Source organism: Xenopus laevis, chromosome 9_10L, assembly GCF_017654675.1.
Source record: "Xenopus laevis strain J_2021 chromosome 9_10L, Xenopus_laevis_v10.1, whole genome shotgun sequence".
In the NCBI taxonomy this organism is placed as follows: Eukaryota; Metazoa; Chordata; class Amphibia; order Anura; family Pipidae; genus Xenopus; species Xenopus laevis.
Window position 1 is genome coordinate 99,705,581 of NC_054387.1, and position 22,343 is coordinate 99,727,923.

At 40.7% G+C, this 22,343-nt stretch overlaps 1 protein-coding gene across 2 annotated transcripts in view; it reads right to left on the reverse strand.

Annotated features, from left to right (window-relative positions):
• Positions 1-518: 518 nt before the first annotated feature.
• The window catches only part of litaf.L (lipopolysaccharide-induced TNF factor L homeolog), a 28,766-nt gene continuing 6,941 nt past the window's right edge, over positions 519-22,343 (reverse strand). Inside the window, exons 1-4 of one of the 2 annotated variants that reach the window (XM_018236304.2) lie at positions 19,022-19,083; positions 17,041-17,223; positions 12,829-12,985; positions 519-4,296 (exon numbers count right to left, since the gene is read on the reverse strand). In XM_018236304.2, the coding sequence (XP_018091793.1) occupies positions 4,188-4,296; positions 12,829-12,985; positions 17,041-17,218 (444 nt within the window). In that variant the 5' untranslated portion in view covers positions 17,219-17,223; positions 19,022-19,083 and the 3' untranslated portion in view covers positions 519-4,187. Of the gene's footprint in view, positions 4,297-12,828; positions 12,986-17,040; positions 17,224-19,021; positions 19,084-22,343 lie in introns of those variants that run through there. The other variant, XM_018236303.2, reaches the window with a different exon arrangement.

The following is a 22,343-nucleotide window of genomic DNA, read 5'->3' on the forward strand; positions in this document are numbered from 1 at the left end:
GCTAGCGTTAATTTGGCAAGCAAAGCGAAGTTGCTCTAGCGTTGGCTAATTTGCATAAATTTCAATGGACGTATATGTTGCAGCAAATACATTACACTATACATATAAAATAAAATAGAGTTGTTATATTGCCCTACACATGAGCCCAGTGTATAGTTTATGTGCCATATGTAAGGAAATGTAGGGGGGGAAGCCGGTTACCCTAAAAAAATGTACGATCTTTTGCAGCCTATCACCCTGAAAAACTGAAAAGTTGCCAGCATTTTTTGAGACTTAGAAAAATTGTCAAATTTTTTTTTTGAGGACCTCCTATCTACTCTATTGCACTTCGCCTGGTCTGAGGTGGCGTAGGCAAGTCTGGCAGAAGAGGTAACGTTCAGTAAAATCCGCATCTTAGTGATTTTGCGTAGTTACGGCCAAACCCAAGAGCGAAAATTCGTTAGTCACACCCATTTATTTATTTTTGTAGCAAGGCAAAGTTCCACTCCAAGATAGGGAAAAACACAGGGACGATGCAATACGTGAGTAAACTCCATTTATTGATTACAATTAGCTGAAAATACATCAGATTGGAGTTCTACATCATCTACGTTAAAAAAAACATTGCTGTAAACATATTGCAGCTCAAACAGAGGGCACTTTTGGTCCATTATTAGATCTATTGCTGTACTTTAAAAGCATGGCGGTCACTCTACAGGCAAAATGTGATCTTTAACAAATATAGGTCTACAGTTCTATACAGATTTCATATACAGATCTGCTATAAATGATTTAGCAGCTTTCATTTAAAAAAAAAAATGTACTTGCAACACATATACACTAAAACAGAAGCAAAGAAACTACATTCACTGGGCTATGGCAATATGTTACGCTTCCCCCTCAGTGAATCTCCTGGGTCTGAGCTCCTTTAGAATAAACATATGCACTGGCCCAGGGAAAACAATATTCAATTCAGATATATTAAACAAAATAAAAATGACACTAACAGAATACATTTGGCAGTACGAGACCTAAGAGACCTGTGGTTTGGAGAGATGCAGTCCTTATGCTAAGGAAAAAAAAAGGTTACGTCTAATTCCTCTCATTTGGCTGAAAGCAATGTTTCCTGTTAGCCATTCACATGTACACTGTGCCATGAGCACTCATCATACTGATATACAGGGCACACAGCACTTTAGCACTGGCATACACCCAATAAACAGTTGCTCAGTAGAAACCAATATTCACACATACTATACATAACAGAAGCACTAGCAATATAAATACAGACCCCCTTGACTTTGGAACGTGGAGAGACTAATCACTATCTTTAGTTAAAGGCACCTAAGAGATCATGCTAGACATGACACTTTATCAACAATAAGGGCAGACACACACGGCGACTAATCTCCCCAAACTGCCTTCCCTCCAGCAAGAATCTAAATCGCCGGTTTCCGATGTTGCCTCACGAGGAACTTCAATCCCGCTGGCAATTTAGATTGTAGCTGACCAGAGGCAGTTCGAGGAGATTATTCCTCCGAAAAAGAGGCGATTTGTCGCCAGGCGACTAATCTCCCTGAATCTCCATGTGTGTCTCTGCCCTAACTGAGCAGAAGGTTCTACCTCCTTTCATACAGGCTCCACCACCTTTATGTATAAACAAAGAAAGAAAGGGTCACTTGCTAAAAAGGATCCATAAATGCCTTTAAATCAACAACACTTCTACTGCAAGGGGAAACACTTACTCCTTTTATACATATGGCTTTTATTTTCAAATTTACAGTAAGGCAAAAAAAAAAATAAAATACTAAAAAAGAAGTTTTACCATAAAGGTACATTTAAAGGAACAGTACAGAGATCCTTCTATTCTTTTAAACATATTAGCACACTGCCATATTCACTGCTGTTGAAATCTAATTTCAACAGAAAACAGCAAAGTCAGTACAGGTGTGGGATCCATTATCCAAAAACCATTTATCCAGAAATCTCTAAAATACAACAATGCTATGTCCAATAAAGACCTCTTAAACCAAAATGTTCTTCATCTCTGGCCGATGGTAGTGAAGCGTTAAGGCGGGGGACCCCAACCATTTTTTTTTACCCGTGAAGTACAAGAGTTGGGGAGCAACACAAGCATGAAAACATTCCTGGAGGTGCAAAAAAATAGTGATTTGCACTTGTGTAGCCTCTATTTGGATTGTAAGCCTACAGGAGACATTGCAGTATGCCTGGTTTTTACGCAACAAATAAATTGTCTCAAAGCCAGAATTCAAAAAGAAACTCCTGCTTTAAGGCCACTGGGAGCAACATCCATGGGTTTGGGGAGCAATATATTGCCCACGAGCCACTGGTTGGGGCCACTGCCTTTAAAGCATGGACCTTCACACTGCATAAAGATCCATTATCTTTCCAGATTAATGGATTCCGTGCAGTACCTATTTATGTCTAGACCTAGAAAACCCTAGGTGAGGGTTACTAGTACAGTGGAAACATTTGTAGTCCACTCAGGGTTTTTAAGAAATTATAGGAAAAGCCAAAACAACATCAGTAGCAATTTCTACTTGTCTCAAGCAGATCGACTGTTCCTGCCTAGTGACTGCATACATACAATAGTTATTATCGTAATACAACTTTAAAAGCAATGCTCTCCTACTAGGATCCTATAATAAGTTAAATAAGTGATAAACAGTTATTTTACCGTTTTAAATCCAGTTGAAAGTTATAACTTCACTTGAACAAGTAACGGCTTTGCCCTTTATCCCTTTGGCTCTAACAATGTAAACACAAGAGATTCACAGTACAACTGGTGACATGGCCATTTAATAAATAGCCAGAAATGAAATGTCAGTTTTACATATCTAATGGAAATGCATAGCAAAGGTATATTCAAAGGTATTTTTGTAGGAAATATATAGAAAGATACACCATGACATTTCATGGAATTTTTTGGCACATAGGTTGGTACATGATCGCTACATTCTGCAAACGGTAATACAAAATCTTTCCAAGGATTCTAATATAGCAAACAAGAATAATGGTTCTTCCTAGTGTATGTTCTATAGTACATCTCAATAATATAAATTCTAATGGAATTTTACAAAGGAAATTATGTCTAATAAGGGAATTTTATGGGGTTATGTAATAAAAGTCACAGGGGTAAATTTATCAAAGAGTGAAGTTCCGCCACTAGAGTGAAATTCCGCAGCTCTCCATTCATTTCTATGGGATTTTGAAAGGCGTATTTATCAATGGGTGAAAGTGAAATTCCACCCTTTGATAAATACGCCTTTAAAAACCCCATAGAAATAAATGGGAAGTGGCGGAATTTCCCTCTAGTGGCAGAACTTCACTATTAACTTCACTCTTTGATAAATATACCCCACAAAGTTTGTCCAGATGAAGTAACCCATAGCAACCAATCAGCAGGTAGAATCTACTGGTCACCTGTTTCAAAGCAAACATCGTATTGGTTGCTATGGGTTACCGCTACTGGGCAAACTTACCCCCATATGTAACAAAAAGCACAAAGTTTGCCCAGGACCAGTAACCAATAGAAACCAATAAGATGACCAGTAAATGCTACATCCTGATTAGTTGCTATGGGTTATAAGAAGTGTAGCAAACTTTTGCTCCAGATATTACAGGGGGGGTTAGCCTTTTAAACTAAGTCACCCAGTCTGTATACAAAATGTTCTAACCATTTTCTACCGAAATGCATTCTAGCATAAGATATATGCCCTATGATACATGTTTGTTTTTTTTAACGTTCTGGTTTAGGAAAATGTTTGACTATTACTGTAATGCAGGAAGGAAACCTCTACCAGCAGCGTCCTCATGCTCCCAGCTAATACTACATTTCTTTTTCTATGCAAACTAACTTTAAAAATATAAATATACATCTTGTGTTTATAAAGGATCTTATGCTATCATTTGTTTCTTACATTGCAGGAAAGATTTTAAGAGATGATGTAAAGCGAACACTACCTGAGGTTAAATATTCTTCTGGAAAGAATGCTCACTGTGTTGCAATACAACAGAAACGGATTCATTTTCTGACCGGAAAATTAATTAATGTGCATTAACATTGATGGCACTGAAAATCACATATTCTGGCTTCTGCATGACAAGACAGACTTATTTAATAATTCCCATTTTGTGATCTACAAAAAACAACAATTCATGATTGTTCTGTTCATTGTATGCTTTCCTTAGATGCGTTTATAAGAGCCGAGCAACGAGTGGCAGTTGGGGCAATAGTGATCCACATCTTTTAGTGCATCAATGCAAAATGGAATCAGACAGCAGCCGCCTATACACCTGTATAAGACAAAAACATTTGTTAAGATTAACAAAAAAGACATTTATATGTGTATTTTACTTTTCCAGTCTGTTCATAGTAGGGACCATGCAAAATACAAGGCTAATCCTAAAGCTAATGGAAAACTTTACCACCATAGTGCTGCTATTTTTGGTCAGTTGTAGCAATTTACTTTTGTGTCTATCAGCTGAATAACCAGAATTCCAATTGATTTGAGCATCGGTCTTTGGAACCACACAGTGTCCCCACACTGCTTAATGGATCACTGGGGTGCTTGACCTTACATGCACTGTCTAATGGAATTGTCATTCCCATTCAACTAATAATTGTAGAGGCAGTACTGCTACATGCCTTAATGGTACTGTTTTCAATATATTTCAATATATCGGTTTCTGATCTCCTTTGATGTTGGATACAGTCAATCCCAAATATGTCAATGGTAATTTGAATAGACTGAATGGCATACTTAAATAAATGGACCAAATAAAAACATTAAAACACCTTTTAATCTTGGGAGTATAAACCTATAAAGCTAAGAGCCAAATAAAATTGTTTGAGTGCAAGTTTTGAAGGCACTGCAGCCCCTTTTCTGCCTCTACCTCAAGCTTCATTCAGATGCAGCCCTCATTGGTGCCTAAGGCAGGGATCGGGCTGAACTGTGCCTCCTGATGCTGCCGGAATCTTGATCCTGCACCCAGTGAAGACACCAGCAACTGCAGGAAGTGCTTTTTAAGAGAGCACCAGGGGGCACACCCTTATACCCTTAGCACTCCTGCACTTGCACCCCTTGGGTAAGTAAATGACCCCTACTATTTTCTAATAGCAGCATAAACCAATATAACCTATATAGACATTCTCTGAACACAACAAATTGTATTCTGCTTACTCTTTTCATTTACAAAAAAAACCCTAATGTTTTCATTTTTTTCTGTTATAAAGTCCTAACTGATGCCATCCCCCTTTAAATCAGGAGAGTGTGTTTAAATAGTGATAAGATCTGTATAAACAAGCAGTGACATACCAATAGATGTGAGTTCCTCCAAACAATAAGACAGCAGGTTAAAAAAAAATACCAAAATATTTATTAGGACATACTGGGCAAAACCTAACGCATTTCATGCCTGTTGGGGCACTTACATATAGCCTGTTGGGGTACTTACTCGACCTATGATTAAGTGTCCCAACAGGCACGAAACGCTGTTGGGGCACTTACTCATAGGTTGAGTAAGTGCCCCAACAGGCACGAAAAGCGTTAGGTTTTGCTCGGTATGTCCTAATAAATATTTTGTATTTTTTTACCTGTTGGCTTATTGTTTGGAGGAACTCAAATCTATTGGTATGTCACTGTATGTTTGCACCCGGGGACTGGGGTAAACTGTGAGTATGTCCTCCTGTTAATAGTAATTTATCTTTTTTCAAAAACAATTTTTTTAGGTAGTACTATTATTTTGCTTTGTGCACCATTCATTTTTAGTAATTTACTGTATAAACAAGCCCCTCCATTTTGTTAGATTGTATGCTCGATTGGGCTCTCTTCACTAGTGGCAGACAGCCAACTTTTATTATGTTGATAATAAGAAGAAGAAGAAGAAGAAGAAGAATAGTGCTCCCAGTTAAGAAGGAGTTCAAGGTACCGAGGGTTATAATGAACTCCTTCTTTTTTTTTATATATTCTTTATTTTTTCGTTTTTTTAAAAAACAAAATACACATAATAAACAACATGACTGATATAAAAGAGTTACATGCATACATATCTTGGAAGAAACATTCATGGACTATTGCACGTTGCAAGGTAGTAATCGAATTGCAGATTCAGTCACATTTATAGTGTCCATGGCAATGAGTACAGAAAGTTTTAACCACAAACCTCAAAGTAGAGACATGCATGCACGGTATACATCAATAACAAGGGGAAGGGGGGGGGACACAGTTCCCATGCTAAACCTTTAACTCCCCTCTCAGCAAACGAGGGGGAATACTAAACCCGAGTATTTAGCATCCTATGAGTTGTCACAAGGTCACCCTGAACTGTCTGGGACATATATGTAGAGGGACATAGGAACAGAGTATGCCATTAACTGACCAGTATATTAGTATAATCAGGCGATTCCCTAAAGACTACCCACGTCGACCATGTACAGACAAAATTATCCTGAGTTTTGTTGGAATAGGAGAGCAATTCTTCATTGCGCATGATTGAATTTAGTTCCTTTATCCAGTCCCCTACGGGCGGGGTAACACTTTGTTTCCAATATCTGGGGATAACTGATCTTGCCGCCGTTAGGGCGAATGCAACCAATGCCTTCCGCACAATAATGGTTTGTGGAGGAGGTATTGATAAAAGTGCCATCCCAGGGTCAATGGGGAGGTCCATAGCCGTTACTTTAGAGATACATTTTATAATAGCGACCCAATAGGTTCGAATCATAGGACACTCCCACCACATATGCAGCATATCCCCTAAATGTAAATTACACCTCCAACATTTGTTAGAGGAGTTTGGGAACATCTTATGAAGGACCACCGGGCACCGATACCATCGGGACAAAATTTTGTAATTCGTCTCTTGCGCTTTACAGGCTGTTGCCATCGTATGTGTTAGCTTAAAACTTACGTCCCACTCTTTCTCGGTAATGTTGCGTTTGATATCAGCTGCCCATTTCGTAGTGTAACCAGGTAATTGTAACTGTTTCAGATTGCGAATGATATTGTAAATCTGCGAGATGGTATGTTGTGGTGGGGTCTTAGCTAGGCATAGCTCATCAAATGGCGTTGTATCCGTTAATAACTTAACCTTGTCAGAGTGTGTTTGGAACCAATGTACTAACTGGTGATGCATAAATTGAAAGGAGAAAGAGTTCCCTGGCTCACCAACAATATCGTGAAGGGGGGCTATGCCATTGGAACTTCTGACCGAGGTAAATGGCAAAGTGTCTCGCCCATGTTTATGTAAAAACCCCTTACTCAAAGTACCTGGAGGGAAACTAGGATTACCAATCAGCGGGGTCATAGGTCCCGGGTTGCTGGAGATGTCGATCGATCTGGATAATTTATCCCACACAGAGAGCGTAAGTTGTGTAACTAGGGGGAGAAGTTGTCTATTAAGTCTGTCAGATACTTTCAGCCAAGGGAGCGCTGTTATGGGCTGCTTCATCTGGATTTGCTCAAGCTTTACCCATAGTTTACAAGTGGTGTGATGGAAGCAGTCCACTATACGCTGGCAATTGGCCGCCTGGCAGTAAGAATGCAAATCTGGAAGCCCCAAGCCTCCCTTCCTTTTGTGGGTAAATAGAATAGACCTTTTTGATCTCGGCGATTTGTTGTCCCAAACAAATCGTATCAGAACAGTATTAACCTTCTGGATCATCCCTGGGGGCGGTGGATGAGGTATGGTCTGGAAGTAATATAAGTATTTTGGCAAAATAACCATTTTTATTGCGTTGATCCTTCCAAACCATGACAGATGCAACAACCCCCAAGAACTGATATCTTGTTTCAATTGGGCTAACAATGTAGTGTAATTCAATGTTGCCGTCTGGCTCAGATCTGTGGGGATTTGAATGCCTAAGTATTTAAGCGAATGAGACTGCCAGGAAAACGGAAAGTTCTCCTGTATTCGCCTGGCTTCTCCCGGGGTCAGCGAAATATCTAAAGCTTCAGATTTTGTGACATTTACTTTAAAGTTACTGAACTTCCCAAAATTAGCCAATTCCGCAAGTAAGGGCGGAGTGGATAGGAATGGAGATTTAAGAAATATTAAGAGGTCATCTGCGAATGCGGCAGTCTTGACCTCCTGGCCCGCAATCGTGGGCCCCAGTATCAGCTGATTCGATCTAATTGCTTGCAAAAGGTGTTCCATCGCCAGAATGTATAACAATGGAGATAAGGGACACCCCTGACGCGTCCCATTCGCCAAACTAAACGGTTCAGACAGGATCCCGTTAACTCTAATCCTAGCAGTGGGAACAGTATAAAGGGCCATTACCTTAGAGATAAACCGCTCACCCCATCCCACCTGCAGCATTGCCGCTTTAAGGAAGGCCCAACTCACCCTATCGAAGGCCTTCTCCGCATCTAGTGACAATAAGAGCACCGGGATTTTCCCCGTTTGAACAGTCTGTATAAGAGAGAAGACCTTCAAGGTATTATCTCTCGCCTCCCTCCCGGGCACAAAACCCACCTGATCTGGGTGTATCAAATCATTCAACAACGGCTTAATTCTGTTACCCAGCAATTTTGCGTACAATTTGGTATCTACGTTCAACAACGAAATGGGTCTATAGCTGGTACAGTTCTTCGGGTCTTTACCCGGTTTTAAAATCAAGGTGATGGTAGCCTCCAAGAATGCCGGGGAAGGAGGCGAGAGATCTGAGATAGAATTATAAGCTGCTAGCATTGCCGGGGCCAAACTCCCACCCAGTGATTTGTATATTCCCACTGAGAAACCATCGGGACCCGGGCTCTTTCCACTCGGAGTTGTGGTAATGGCTGCCTTAAGTTCCTCTGCTGTAAAAGGCTGAGCTAATGCTTCCTGCAGGGACGGGTCGTGATTCGTTGTGCGAGATGAGTGTTTGATATAATTCAACATTTGTGGGGAAATGTTGGATGCGGCGGGGTTATTGATGTTGTATAGTGCCTGATAGTACTGCTTAAAGGTCTCCGCCACCTCCGAGGAGAGGTGAGTGGTCGAGCCATCTGGAGTGTTAATATGAGGAATGTAGGTGGCCAAATGTTTCCTCTTTAACTGTCTAGCTAGTAAACTCCCACATTTACTACCAATCTCATAGAACCGACCCTTACACCGTTCAATGAATTTCTTATATCGCTGTTGAGTGAGGGCTAGTAATTCCTGACGAGCCTTAGTCAACTCACCAAATACCTGTAGGGACAGAGATTGTTTGTGGGATCGTTCCAAGGATTGAATTTTAAGGATTAACTCCTGCATAACCTTAGCCCGTTGCTTCTTAAGTCTCGCTCCGTGTTTAATTAACGAGCCCCGCAACATACACTTCAGAGTTTCCCATTTAGTTAGACACGGGGTAGGGTCTTCTTTATGATCGGAATCAAAATTAGAAATTACCTCTCTTAATTCAGCAAGACAAGGGGCATCATCCAGTAAGGATTCGTTAAGTCGCCAAGACCAAGCACGTATGGGAAGGTCAGGGACATCCAGATCTAAATGGACCGGGTGGTGATCTGAACAAGTCTGAGCCCCGATTTCCGTGTTTCTAACCCAATCCAGGACATGATGGGAGATGAAAAGGTAGTCAATCCGACTATATTGGTTATGTGGAATAGAATAATGGGTATAATCCTTAACGGTCGGGTGTTGAAACCTCCAACTGTCCACTAATTGGTGGGAATGTAGCATAGTTTTAGCTTTTTTCAGTTGGCGGTAGGGGATACTCGATTTCCCAGTGGATACATCTAATAGGGGCTCCAGCGCTATGTTCAGATCACCCCCCACAACCACAACTCCCTCCATCAAATTGGACAGAAATTGAAACGACTTCTCTAAGAATTGGGGCTGATGAACATTCGGAGCGTAACAATTGACTATGGTTATAACAGATTTCTGTATCTCAATTTTTACTGCAAGTATACGCCCCGAATCATCTTTCTTGGTATCAATCAGGTGATGGGTGCAGTTGCGGTGTATAGCTATCGCTGTTCCCTTTGTCCTAGCATCAGGATTGTCACTAAAAAACCAGGTAGTATAGTATTTGTTGGTGAACACAGGCCTATGCCCTTCCTTAAAATGCGTTTCCTGCAAAAGTAGGATATCTGTTTTAGACTTATGCATTTCGTATAGCAATTGTGACCTTTTCTCTGGAGTGTTCATGCCTCTGCAGTTTAGAGTGGAGATTCTAATATTAGCCATTATCCAAAATTACCAAAAACCAAACTGCAGGGCATGAACTCCTCAGACTCGGGGGATGAGTTAGTTGGAACTGTGTCAAGGGAATCGGGATTTCACATACAAACAATAAACAAAAAACTAAGTACACAACTGTGATCACGGGTCTCATGCCCATGTTTTCCCTAGTGTGGGGAGCAAGGTCGGGCGCCAGTACCATGTCGGACTGGAGAGCACACTAGAGAGGGGTGTGTAAGAGGAAAAGGGGCCTCCAAAGCCGCCAAGTACAAACTGGAATAACATTTTTTTTTTTTTGTTTTGTTTTTCTTTTTTTTGTTTTTTTTTTTTTTTTTGTTTTCTAAATAAAAGTTTTTAACTAGAAAAATAGGAAACAGGCATAGCACCGTGGGGGATCGCTACTGAGAAGGCTAACAGGCATCTGAGAGTCACAAATACTCGGGAGCCTGAGGTGCCCCTGCACACGCACTGTCACTCAGGATGATTAAGGATATAGAGAAATGGAGGCAGTCTAAGGCCTCCCGTGCAGACCCACCATCAGGCCACTTGTAGCAATTATAAAAGGCACATATAGTAGGCACATATAGTAGGCACAGACCTAGTAACAGCAGAAGTAACAGGACCCTCTCTCAGATCTAACATACAGAGCATTGAGATAGGCAGATGAAGTTGCAGACAGCAAAACAAAAGGAGAGAAGTGGAGGGAGAAAAGACAGAAACTAACAAGTTAGATATAAAGGCATAAGCATTAATATCTCACGTCTCCCAGATCACGGTGGAAGAGCTGCCATCGATTACTAGTACAGTCACACAGGTATCCCAACGAGGGAGTCGGCCAAGGCACTGGATAGGCAAACAGGAGTCCTGGCCAATATTACAGTCCTGGGTAGAGCTGTAAAGAAGGGTCGATGACTCAGACAAGGTCGGAGGCTCCAAACTTTCAGGGTGGTCTCCTCTGCGGGTCCCAGGCAAGTTGATTCCAATCCGGAACTGAGATCTTGGGTAAGCCGAGCCGTTTCGTGAAATCCTCCAAGTCCGCTGGGAATCGCAGCACCGCCGTACGCCCTCTATCAGATGCAATTAAGGCGAATGGAAAGCCCCACCGGTATTTGATACCCTTGTCTTGCATGGCCTGCAACAACGGGCGAAGCGCTCTCCTTTGCCTTAGCGTGTATTTGGAGAGGTCAGAAAACAACTTGAGCTTGGCACCATCAAAGTCAATTTCACCTTTATCATTCGCCTTCCGCATAATCATCTCCTTCTCCGCATAGAAATGGACCCGGCAAATGACATCCCTTGGATATTTAGCCTCCGGGTTGAAAGGCCGTAGTTCCCGGTGAACACGGTCCATTTCCAGGTGGGTACCGTCTGGCCGACCCAGTAAACTATTGAAAATGTCCTGGACGGAGACACGCAAGTCCTCCGGCCCTGTAGCTTCTGGCAAGCCCTTAATGCGGATATTGTTCCGGCGGCTCCTGTTTTCCTGGTCATCTAGGTGCTGCTGTAACTGGAGCAGTTGCCGTGACTGGGCGTCAATCACTGCTTGCATGGACTCCGCCTTCTTGGAGTGTTCCCCATGTTGATCCTCAAGCCTTGTTACTTTAGCGCCCAAATGTTGGATGTGTTTATTAATAGTCGTAATCTCACCCCGTAAAGATTGTTCCAACTGAGCCATCTGCATGGTAAAATCAGTTTTCGTGGGGAGGTTGCCAATAAGGCTCCTAATGGCTTGCATATCCGCGGAATAAACATCAGGTGTAGGTGGCAGGTGTGATTGTGCCATTACAGCGTCCGCCATTAAGGGTCGCCCCCTCGTGTCTTGGTCAATGGCCCCAGTTAGCGACTCAGCCAAAGCATAGGAGCCATGAAGTGGGGGTTGCGACTGGTGAATATTCACTGCCTCAGAGCAGTCGGAGGGTCGGGCCGCGCAGCACTCTGACTGTGAGGCCTGCGACTCTTGGGCCTTGCCCCACTCCCCACCGTCGCCACTGCTCCACTCCAGAGAACCCTCAGCAATATGCGTATGAGGAACAACAGTACTTGCCGTGTGGTGTGTTGGGGAGACTGCACCGTCATCCGGCTGTGGGTTGCGCCGAGGTGTCGTGGAGGTGGAGGTAGAATTGCCGCTTTCCCGGGCCGCCTCCTCATCTAGGCCGGCTTCCCAAGATGGCCGCCGCTGGCGGTCTTTCTGATTGCCATTACCCTCCTTGGCGGTAAAGAAGGATGGTATTCCGCTCTTAGAGGGTGCTTCTTGTCGAGGGGATTTCGCCTTCTGTTTCCCACGTTTAGTCATCTTAATATATCGCAATTATCTCGGCTTTGGAGGCCTCTGTCTCGGGAGCTCTCAACACATGCGACTGCACAGGTACAGCGTCAGGCCACGCCCCCAATGAACTCCTTCTTATATCTGGTTAATGTTTATATTAAACAGGGTAACTGAGGGTTAGTCAATGAACTGGTAATTTGATTAGCTACCTATCCTTCTCACACAAAGTAAAGTAATTTTGATTTCATTGTTACCCTCTTTAATATAATCAACCAGGAATATTTTTTCAAGATATGCAAGAAGTATTTTCAGCACAAGGTCTATTTACTAAACAATTTCAGCTCCTTGACATGAAAAAGATTAAAAAAAAGAATTTAGTTGGCCCATACCCCAACAAGCAGAGCCCACCACAGGATAACCATGCCAGAGCTCCAGAACTGTATTCGAGGCGGGTAGTAATCATGCTGTTACATGATCTGCAGCACATCTGGACTGGCCGGTCATAAAGGGTCATTGCCTGCTGGACGTAAACGGTCTGAACTGTAACTGAAAACAGAACAAAATGTCAATTGCAAACAAAAATGTAAATTGCATATCTGCACCCCTACTCTTAGTTCTTAATTCTTAGTGTGGTTTTACATCCTGTAAACTGCGTTGTGGTCAACAAGATATATCAGTGTTGGCATGCTTCAACAATTTACAAGTGGGTGCTTACTGTTGGAAGCCACCTGAAAGCTTACAAAACTTATATTAAAAAATCTATGAAGAGTCTTCACAATTCAGGCAATGCACATTAGAACAAATACATACTATTTGCTGTAACAAGAATCTGCACATAGTATGTGTAACCCGCACCACATACATCATAGAAGAGAATCACCATGATGAATGCATAGTTTTGGTACACTACATTGGAGTAATAGTAGAGTATATTTTTTCTGCATTATAACTAGGGATGCACCGAATCCACTATTTTGCATTCGGCCGAACCCCTGAATCCTTCGTGAAAGATTCGGCCGAATATCGAACCAAATCCAAACCCTAATTTGCATATGCAAATTAGGTGTTGAAAGGGGAAAATATTTTTTACTTCTTGTTTTGTGACAAAGTCACACGATTTCCCTCCCGCCCCTAATTTGCATATGCAAATTAGGATTCTGTGTCGGTTCGGCCGAATCCGAATCCTGCTGAAAAAGGCTGAATCCAGAACCAAATCCTGGATTCGGTGCATCCCTAATTATAAAGATGTGAGTCTGTAATTTTATTTTTTGCAGGTGTCCCTGACAAAAGATCCCTTATAGGAGAGGTTGAAATGTGCCGGGTCCTTTTTAGTTTAAGAACTTAATAAATATTTTTAAGGACATGTAAAGCCTACATTTTCCTACCATGTATATAAGTTGGGCATATCTTCCCCACCCAAGCCACATCATTTGTACTGCATTTACCCCTCCATTTGCCAGCGCCATCACATTTTCCTAAAACAAATAGCAGCTTTCACCCGATGGCCATTTTCCCTCCGACACATCATCCCTAACACTGACATCTGCAGGACACGTATGCTGTAAAGTTCATGTAATGCAGAATGCAGGTTTACTCGGGCACATTTTACTTTGATAAAAAAGTTCTGCTGGGATTGAGCACTGTAATGGTTAAGATGAGAGGTGGTTTAGTGAAAAAAGGATCAGATAGCTAGAGTTTCTACGGGAACCAGCAATGCTGTCTCTTCATTGGCTGTTAGACTGGAGAATGTGTTTAGTGATCTGACCTGAGAAGAACTGAGCATGCTCATTAGCCAACAGCCAAAGTAAATTTCTGAGGGAGAAGAAGGAATTCTAAGTGATTAAGGGGATGCTGCAGCCTTACTGTTAACCTTTAAACAACCAGAGTGACAGTTATCTACAGAGGCTGTTCACAGATTACATTTTTCTGGGTGGGGGGGCTTACATGTCCTTTAACTGTGGCCTCAAAACTATTATCAGTGTTGAGAGTATTCATGATTTTTTTGTGTGCTGAAATCCATTTCAACAGATTTTTTTTATATTCAGTTTTCTGACATGGGGCTAGACATATTGTCAATTTCCCAGCTGCTCCAGTCGTGTGACTTGTGCTCTAATAAACTTCAATCACTCTTTACTGCTGTACTGCAAGTTGGAGTGATATCCCCCCAGCAGCCAAACAAAAGAACAATGGGAAGGTAACCAGATAACAGCTCCCTAACACAAGATAACAGCTCCCTGGTAGATCTAAGAACAGCATTCAATAGTAAAAACCCATGTCCCACTGAGACACATTCAGTTACATTGAGAAGGAAAAACAACAGCAGCCTGCCAGAAAGCATTTCTCTCCTAAAGTGCAGGCACAAGTCACATGACCAGGGGCAGCTGGGAAATTGACAAAATGTCTAGCCCCATGTCAGATTTCAAAATTGAATATACAAAAATCTGTTCGCTCTTTTGAGAAATGGATTTCCATGCAGAATTCTGCTGGAGTAGCACTATTAACTGATGTGTTTTGAAAAAAAACATGTTTTCCGGTGACAGGATCGCTTTAAAGAACTAGCAGCACCAAAATCTAAAAAGTGTTCTGCATGAATATATAGAATATATACATATACAGTATAATGTATGTTTGCTCTGGACCAGTGAGATGGAACACAGGGTGCTTTATCACAGAGAGAAATGGAGCTCCAGGGGGCAACAGAACAACTGTGCCCAGGGCAGCGTCATTTGCCCATTGTGCCGTCACTCTAAAAACTGCACATTTATCTCAGAAACACTACTACAGAGTATATAAATAAGGTGCTGTGGCCATGGGGGCAACTGTTCAAGTTAAACTGGGCAAAAAAGGCACATGGTTACACAACAGATAACAAAAAAGCTGTGCTGAATACTATGGGTTAAATTCTCATATGGAAAATAAAGAGGTGTCAAATGCCATTCATGGCTTTCTACTGAACTATAGAATGAAAGTTGCTCTCATATAAAAAAAAAGGACAATTGTTGCTAGGTGCTGGATGAACAGATACAAACTTTAAATGCCTTCTTTACCACTTCGATCGAGTTATTGGCTGCTTTGTACATAAAACTGTATGTTCAATGTATACACCAATTTATTGTACAGCACTGCGGAACATGTTGGCATTTTATAATTTTAATAGAATAACTTTTTAAAATAATGTTAAAAAGAAAAATCCCTTTTTGACTGGTCCCTTAGAGAAATATTTCAAAGGAGGTTGTTCTAACCTGCTCCTTCATTAACAGTGAAACGTCCATTAATTGCAATGTTCAACATTTCTGAACTGAAATGATGTACAGGTATGGGATCCGTTATCTGGAAACTACTGGATGGCCGTCTCCCATAGACTCCATTTTATCCAAATAATCCACATTTTTAAAAATGATTTTTTTTCTCTGCAATATTAAAACAGTATCCTAATCCTTATTGGAAGCAAAACTAGCCTCTTTGGTTTATTTAATGTTTACCGTATATACTCGAGTATAAGCCGAGTTTTTCAGCCCCCAAAATATGCTGAAAAACGCTACATCGGCTTATACTCGGGTCAAGCACAAAAAACGGTCGCCGGCGTCCAAGAATAGTCGCCGGCGTCCAAGAATAGTCGCCGGCGTCCAAGAATAGTCGCCGGCGTCCAAGAATAGTCGCCGGCGTCCAAGAATAGTCGCCGGCGTCCAAGAATAGTCTCCAAGAATATTCGCCGGCGTCCAAGAATGGTCGCCGGCATCCAAAAACGAGACGCCGGCACCTCCAATGGGAGCAGAAACCCTCAATCTTTTGATTGAAACTTACCAGAAGCGGCTGCATTTCTCACCCTCGGCTTATACTCGAGTCAATAAGCTTTCCCAGTTTTTGGAGGTAAAATTAGGTACCTCGGCTTATACTCGGGACGGCTTATACTCGAGTATATACGGTACATGATTTTCTAAAAGACAAAGGAAAACTATACCCACAAAATGAATACTTGAGCAACAGATAATTAATATCAAATTAAGTGGCATATTAAAGAATCTTATCAAACTGGTATATATATTTAAGTAAATATTGCCCTTTTACATCTCTTGCCTTGAACCACCATTTTGTAATGGTCTGTGTGCTGTCTCAGAGATCACCTGACCAGAAATACTACAACTCTAACTGTAACAGGAAGAAGTTTGGAAGCAAAAATAACTATGTGTTAATTGGGTCATGTGACCCAACAAGTATAGTTTGTTTGGCATCACTGTGAATCATACGATCCCAGGTGGCTGCCCTTATTTTTTAAAATGGCAGTTTTTTATTTAGGATCACCCAATGGCACATACTACTAGAAAAGTATATTATTATGAAAATGGTTTATTTACATGAAGCAGGGTTTTACACATGAGCTGTTTTATGCATATCTTTTTATAGAGACCTACATTGTTTGAGAGGTATAGTTTTCCTGTAAGGTAGTCAGATCTAAATTTTGGAAATATTCGTTATACGGAAAACCCCAGGTCCCAAGCATTCTGGATAAAAGGTCCCAAACCTGTATTATTCACAGAAACACAGCTTAACCACTCATAGCTCATTTGAAAACAGACTTTAGTCAACCTTTAGCAATATACCTGGGGGTTGCACAGGTAATGGCTGAACAATATATGGAGGATTCATGTTCTTTGCATCCATGCCTTGATGTGGCGGTGGGTATGGGTGATGCTGAAACGTGGCCTCTTCATATGAAGGAGGAGCTGATGGAACGGTAAAGCCAATGGGAACAGGTTGATAATTTCCTGAGGTCTGCATTTCGCCTGAAGGGAAAAAAGAAAAAAAAAAAAAAATCAGATAAAGTTTTGTGTACGAAGCTTCACAAAAGAGATACATCTGGCACCAGTGATACAATACATATGGTGTGTGTATGTTTTAAGTAACACAAACATAAGAATAAGAGGATTTAATCCAGGTTCTTATTTGTGCGATTCTTCAGCTGTTCAAAAATAAAACTCCCAGCGTCAACCGTATCTACAACCACTGGATAATGGCAGCGTAGAGAAATGAAGTTCAGGTTATCGAGTGAAAATTTCTCAGCAAAGGAATATAGAAAAAAAATAAAAAAGGAAATTTAAAAACAAATGCTTTTTTCAAAAATACCAGGGACCCATGCACATCTGTAAAATTTTTGCCCAGTTCCAGTAAAATCACAGAAAATGTCTTCTGCAGAGCTGATTATACTCTTATACACACTGCACTGGCTGAATGACATTCTGCTTCTCAAGTCCTTTAACTCGTTCCAGAAAAACAGATGCCATAAGGTTCCAGAATAAGGAAAATCACAATGGGACGTGGGGGCTGTACGTAGCGGCTGCTGGGACTGAAACAGGATGCAGTTTATTTTTATAGACAATCACAGCAACAGGCTTTGTGGGAAAACAACTGCACAATCATTGCCACATCCTCTGCCTGTAGCACAGCAATCTCTTTCACTTCCATCTAGAAAGCACTATATACAGTGTACCCAGAGTACTGATGCTTTTTTTCTCCATCTATAAAACTACACTGTGCTTTGCTGGAACAGCTTTGACTCTGGCAGGGTTCGGGTAAAACTCATCAATTAGATGTTTGAGCAGACTATTAGATTTGTCTCAAATGTTCCTGCCAAAAACAGCACTCAGGACATGCGAAAACAACTTTTTCATTTTTATAATCCACTTTCATTGCATGTTCCCCTTTTAAAGGGGTTGCTCACCTTTGAAATCACTTTTAGTATGATGTTGAGAGTGATATTCTGAGACAATTTGTATTTAATTTTCATTATTTGTGGTTTTGAGTTGTTTAGCTTTTTATTCAGCAGCTCTCCAGTTTGCAGTTTGGCTGTTTGATAGGGTCCAAATTAACATAGCAAAGAGGAGTAATAAAAAGTAGCAATAAGAATAATTTTGTAGCCTTACGGGGCATTTGTTTTTAGATGGAGTCAGTGACCCCAATTTGAAAGCTGGAAAGAGTCAGATGAAGAAGGCAAATAATTAAAAAAAAATATATAAAAAAAAAACAATTGCAATAAAGAGCTTGACGAGTGGTCCATCATTAAGGAGGTTATTTGTCAAAGGTTGAATGTTAAGAGAGTGTTTTATACCTCAACTCAAATGGTATCTTATTTTAGAAAAAACTAGATTCTGCGAGTTCGAGTTGCAACATTTTTGTGGAAAACACGCTTTTAACTGTTAACTTAAAATAAGTCATTCATTTAAAACAAAGAAACTCCAGGTACTAAGTTTACTCTTCGGAGTCTGCTGTTCAGGTATTTTATGTGGCCATATCCAGTGGAACGTTGCCACACATTCGGATGGCCAAAAACCACTGATCCAATCAGCCTTCAAAGCTGCATATTATAGGGGAAATTTACTAAAGGGCGAAGTGGCTAATGCTAGCGAAAATTCGACAGCGTGACGTCACTTCGTTACTTAGCCGATTTACTAGCAGGCGTAAATTCGCTAGCCAGGTGGACCTACTCTAGCGCTACTTCGAACCCTTACGCCAGGCGAAGTTGCGCTATGGCGAAGGGACCTAACTACGCTAATTCACTAAGTTGCGGATTTTCAAGAACGTTACCTCTTGCGCCAGACTTTGCTTCGCCACCTCAGACCAGGCAAAGTGCAATAGAGTAGATCCGGATGGTGCCAAAAAACGCTGGCGTCTTTTACTTTTTTATGGGTGAAAGGCTGAAAAAGAGCAACATTTTTTTTTAGGGTACCCTCCTTCCCTCCAACATTTGATAACATATGGCACCTAAACTATAATGTGTAGAATTAATAATATTAAGGTTCCCTGGTCTTGTGTAGTGTAATGTGTTTTCTGTTGCATATACGGCCATTGTACTTTAACTGCACGCCGTATGCAAATTCCCGATCGCTAGTGTAACTTCAAACCGCTGATCGTAACATCGCTAGCACAACTTCGCAAACGATCGGTAACTTGTGCGCAACTTCGGATCCTCGTGAATTGGTGCAGCCCTGGCGAATCTACGCCTGGCGATGTGCGGTGAAGGCAACGCTGGTGCAAATTTGGAGGTAAGTAAATTTGCCACTGTGGGTCAGCTTCAGCCAGACAGTAAAATTCCTACACTACTGTGTTCATCTTACTCAACTATCTAATGTACACTAGGCATGTGATGAGGGTTATACAATGGACATGGTAGGCAGGCTATTTGCGGATACTGTTGCCTGTTTCTGTTTTTCCCCAATTAGCGTTAGTCAACACACTAGAAATCTAACCCCTGAAACCACATGACAAGCAGTAGGATGAGATTGTAGCACCATCTGGAAGTCTCACTGCAAATGTCCTAGTATCTCATGATACTAAACAACAGCTGTAGCCTCCCTGGATGCTGGCATGTTTCCTTTAAAACAAAGATGGAGTACAGTTAGTTACACGCTAACTTAAAAACATGCCACTGATCATTTGTATTTACCTGTACTGCCCTATACACAGCTATACACAGTACATAACTCATGGCGCTCTCTTGCATCAGTGCATGTTAATAGCTCAGAAATATGTACTTCAATGATACAATGCTAAATAAATTAGAAGCACTAAACAGGCTTTACAAAGTGTAATAGCATGCCATGAGCCATTAAAATCTCTGGTGTATTTTATCAGACTGCACTAACACACAAGATAAACAAAAAGGAAAGGGTAAAGGTCAGGGATGCTACTAGTTTAATTCAAAGGCATATCTAATGGCTGCTGTGCTGGTGGCCCAGGAGTTAACTCATTATCAGCTCACTTTTGTCCGCCAATTTCAGCTTTCAACAGTTGCTTTCTATGGGAGTTTCCGGCCATTGAAAGCTGAAGCTGGCAGACATAACGGTGTTGATTATAATTGTTTTAAGTGCTCAGTCTAGAGTAAAGAGACTAAGATTAGTAAAATGGTAGCGTTCTAAATATACACATATATCCTACTGGAGAAACGGCAACTCGCTTCCCTGTAGACGAGAAAGATGTTTGAATAGATTGTTTACTAAAGATCTGATGTTGACTTTTGATATTGTGGTAGGGTGTTTTATTGCTTTTAATTGTAGATGTTCCATGTACTTATTTAAGGACAAGTTTTAAGCTGGGATAGTTAAAGGGGTTGTTCACCTTTCAATCACTTTTTTGTTCATCAGAAATAAAGACTTTTTTCAATTCTTTTCCATTACCTATTTTTAACCGTTTTTTTAGAAATCTAAGATTAAAGTTTAATGTCCCTGTCTCTGGTGTTTTAGTCTGGAAGCTCAGTAATTAAGGTGTTACAATCTTGCAACATTTAGGGGGTTATTTATCAAAGTCAGAATTTATCTCAATATTTTCCGATACAAACTTCAAATACATTTTAAATTTTCCCAAAAATTAGCTTTGCGGGAAAAAAACTGATTTTCATGATTTTTTTTGGATTTTCATCCAATTTTCACAATTTTTTCGGATTTTTCAACCTGAATTTTGCCTGGAAAACTCGGGGTATTGTACCAAACCCAGCACACATCAAAAAATCATTGGGACTTCTCCTATTAACTTATATGCAACCTCGACATGTTTGATATGCTGGATTTTCTGATTCGGACTCTTCCATCCTCGGGGTTTAATAAATTCTGAAAATTTTGTGTTTTTTTTTTTATATTTTTTTTTTAAAAGTCCGATTTTATTTAAAAAAAAAATCACAAATTTTTTGTGATTTTTGCATTCTGAATTTACTAAATAGTTGCTAATATTCCACAGATACTGCTGTGAAATGTATCAACTATTTTATGAATTCTAACAGCTAAATGTATCAATAGTTTACAGGGTCGGCGACCCCCCTCCCAGAGCTTCTTTATAAAATTGACACTTTACTTTCTGTATAGACGTGTGACCGTAATTCTGAAAGTCTTTATTTCTGGTGAACTACCTGAAACCAACTGAACTGAAAAAAAGGTGTTGGAATGTGAACACCATTTTTAATAACAAAACAAATAAGTATAATAGGGATTTTTCTTTTTTTGTAGAAATAATTGCTACAATAACCCAGTGGACCAAGTAACTTATAACTATAGACTTTGGTTGTGAATACTAGTTAAATGTTTATAAAATAATGTGCGTTTCACGCAAAAAAAACAACAACTGTTTTTAACAGCTGTTCGGAGAATAAAACACAACCTACATTACTCAGTGTAGACATTGATATTTTGATAAAATATAGGCAGACTATTTTGAATATGGATGGATTGGCCCCTGGAGGTTTCAGAACTGTAGTAACAGCTGGAGGGATGAAGTGGCTTCTTTCCAGCCCAACACAGAATTATATGTCCCTTTCACTATCTGATCTGAGATGGGATCAGGACCAGATATTTTCACTTTGTTACTTTAAACCACGGGTTAGGTTTTCCAGGTGTTTTCCCCCAAACTTCAACTTCCACTTGCACTGGTAGGCACAATGGGAGACTATAACTCCACAAAGGACAATGCTATGGACCTCGTGAAGTAGGAGGATGGATTCAGTCATAAAGATGCTTGGAGGTCGAAATGCTCTCTCATAAATAGCTTTACCCTCTTCTCCACAAAACTGATGAAAAGCTTCCTGACAAGGATTCTCTCTGATCACCCCCTCATTTATCCTTCAGGTGAAATCAAGCAGGTAGCACTAAGCTGTTGTGTATTATTATTCTATTTTAGAAGCACAGTATCTATTAGAACGGGATAACACCCATCCAATGCGAAGCTTACTTTATAGGGCCTATCTATACTTTAAAAAAAGAGATAGAAATGGAAAGCTCTTTGCATAACTTGCAAGGGCCCAAGTGTAATGAGCCATAATAAAGACAGAAGAGACCCATCTAATGCGATAGACATGTGGCATGTCCCTCAAATTAAAAAAAAAAATCCTCACATAAATCTTTAATAATTCAGCCTTTTGAAG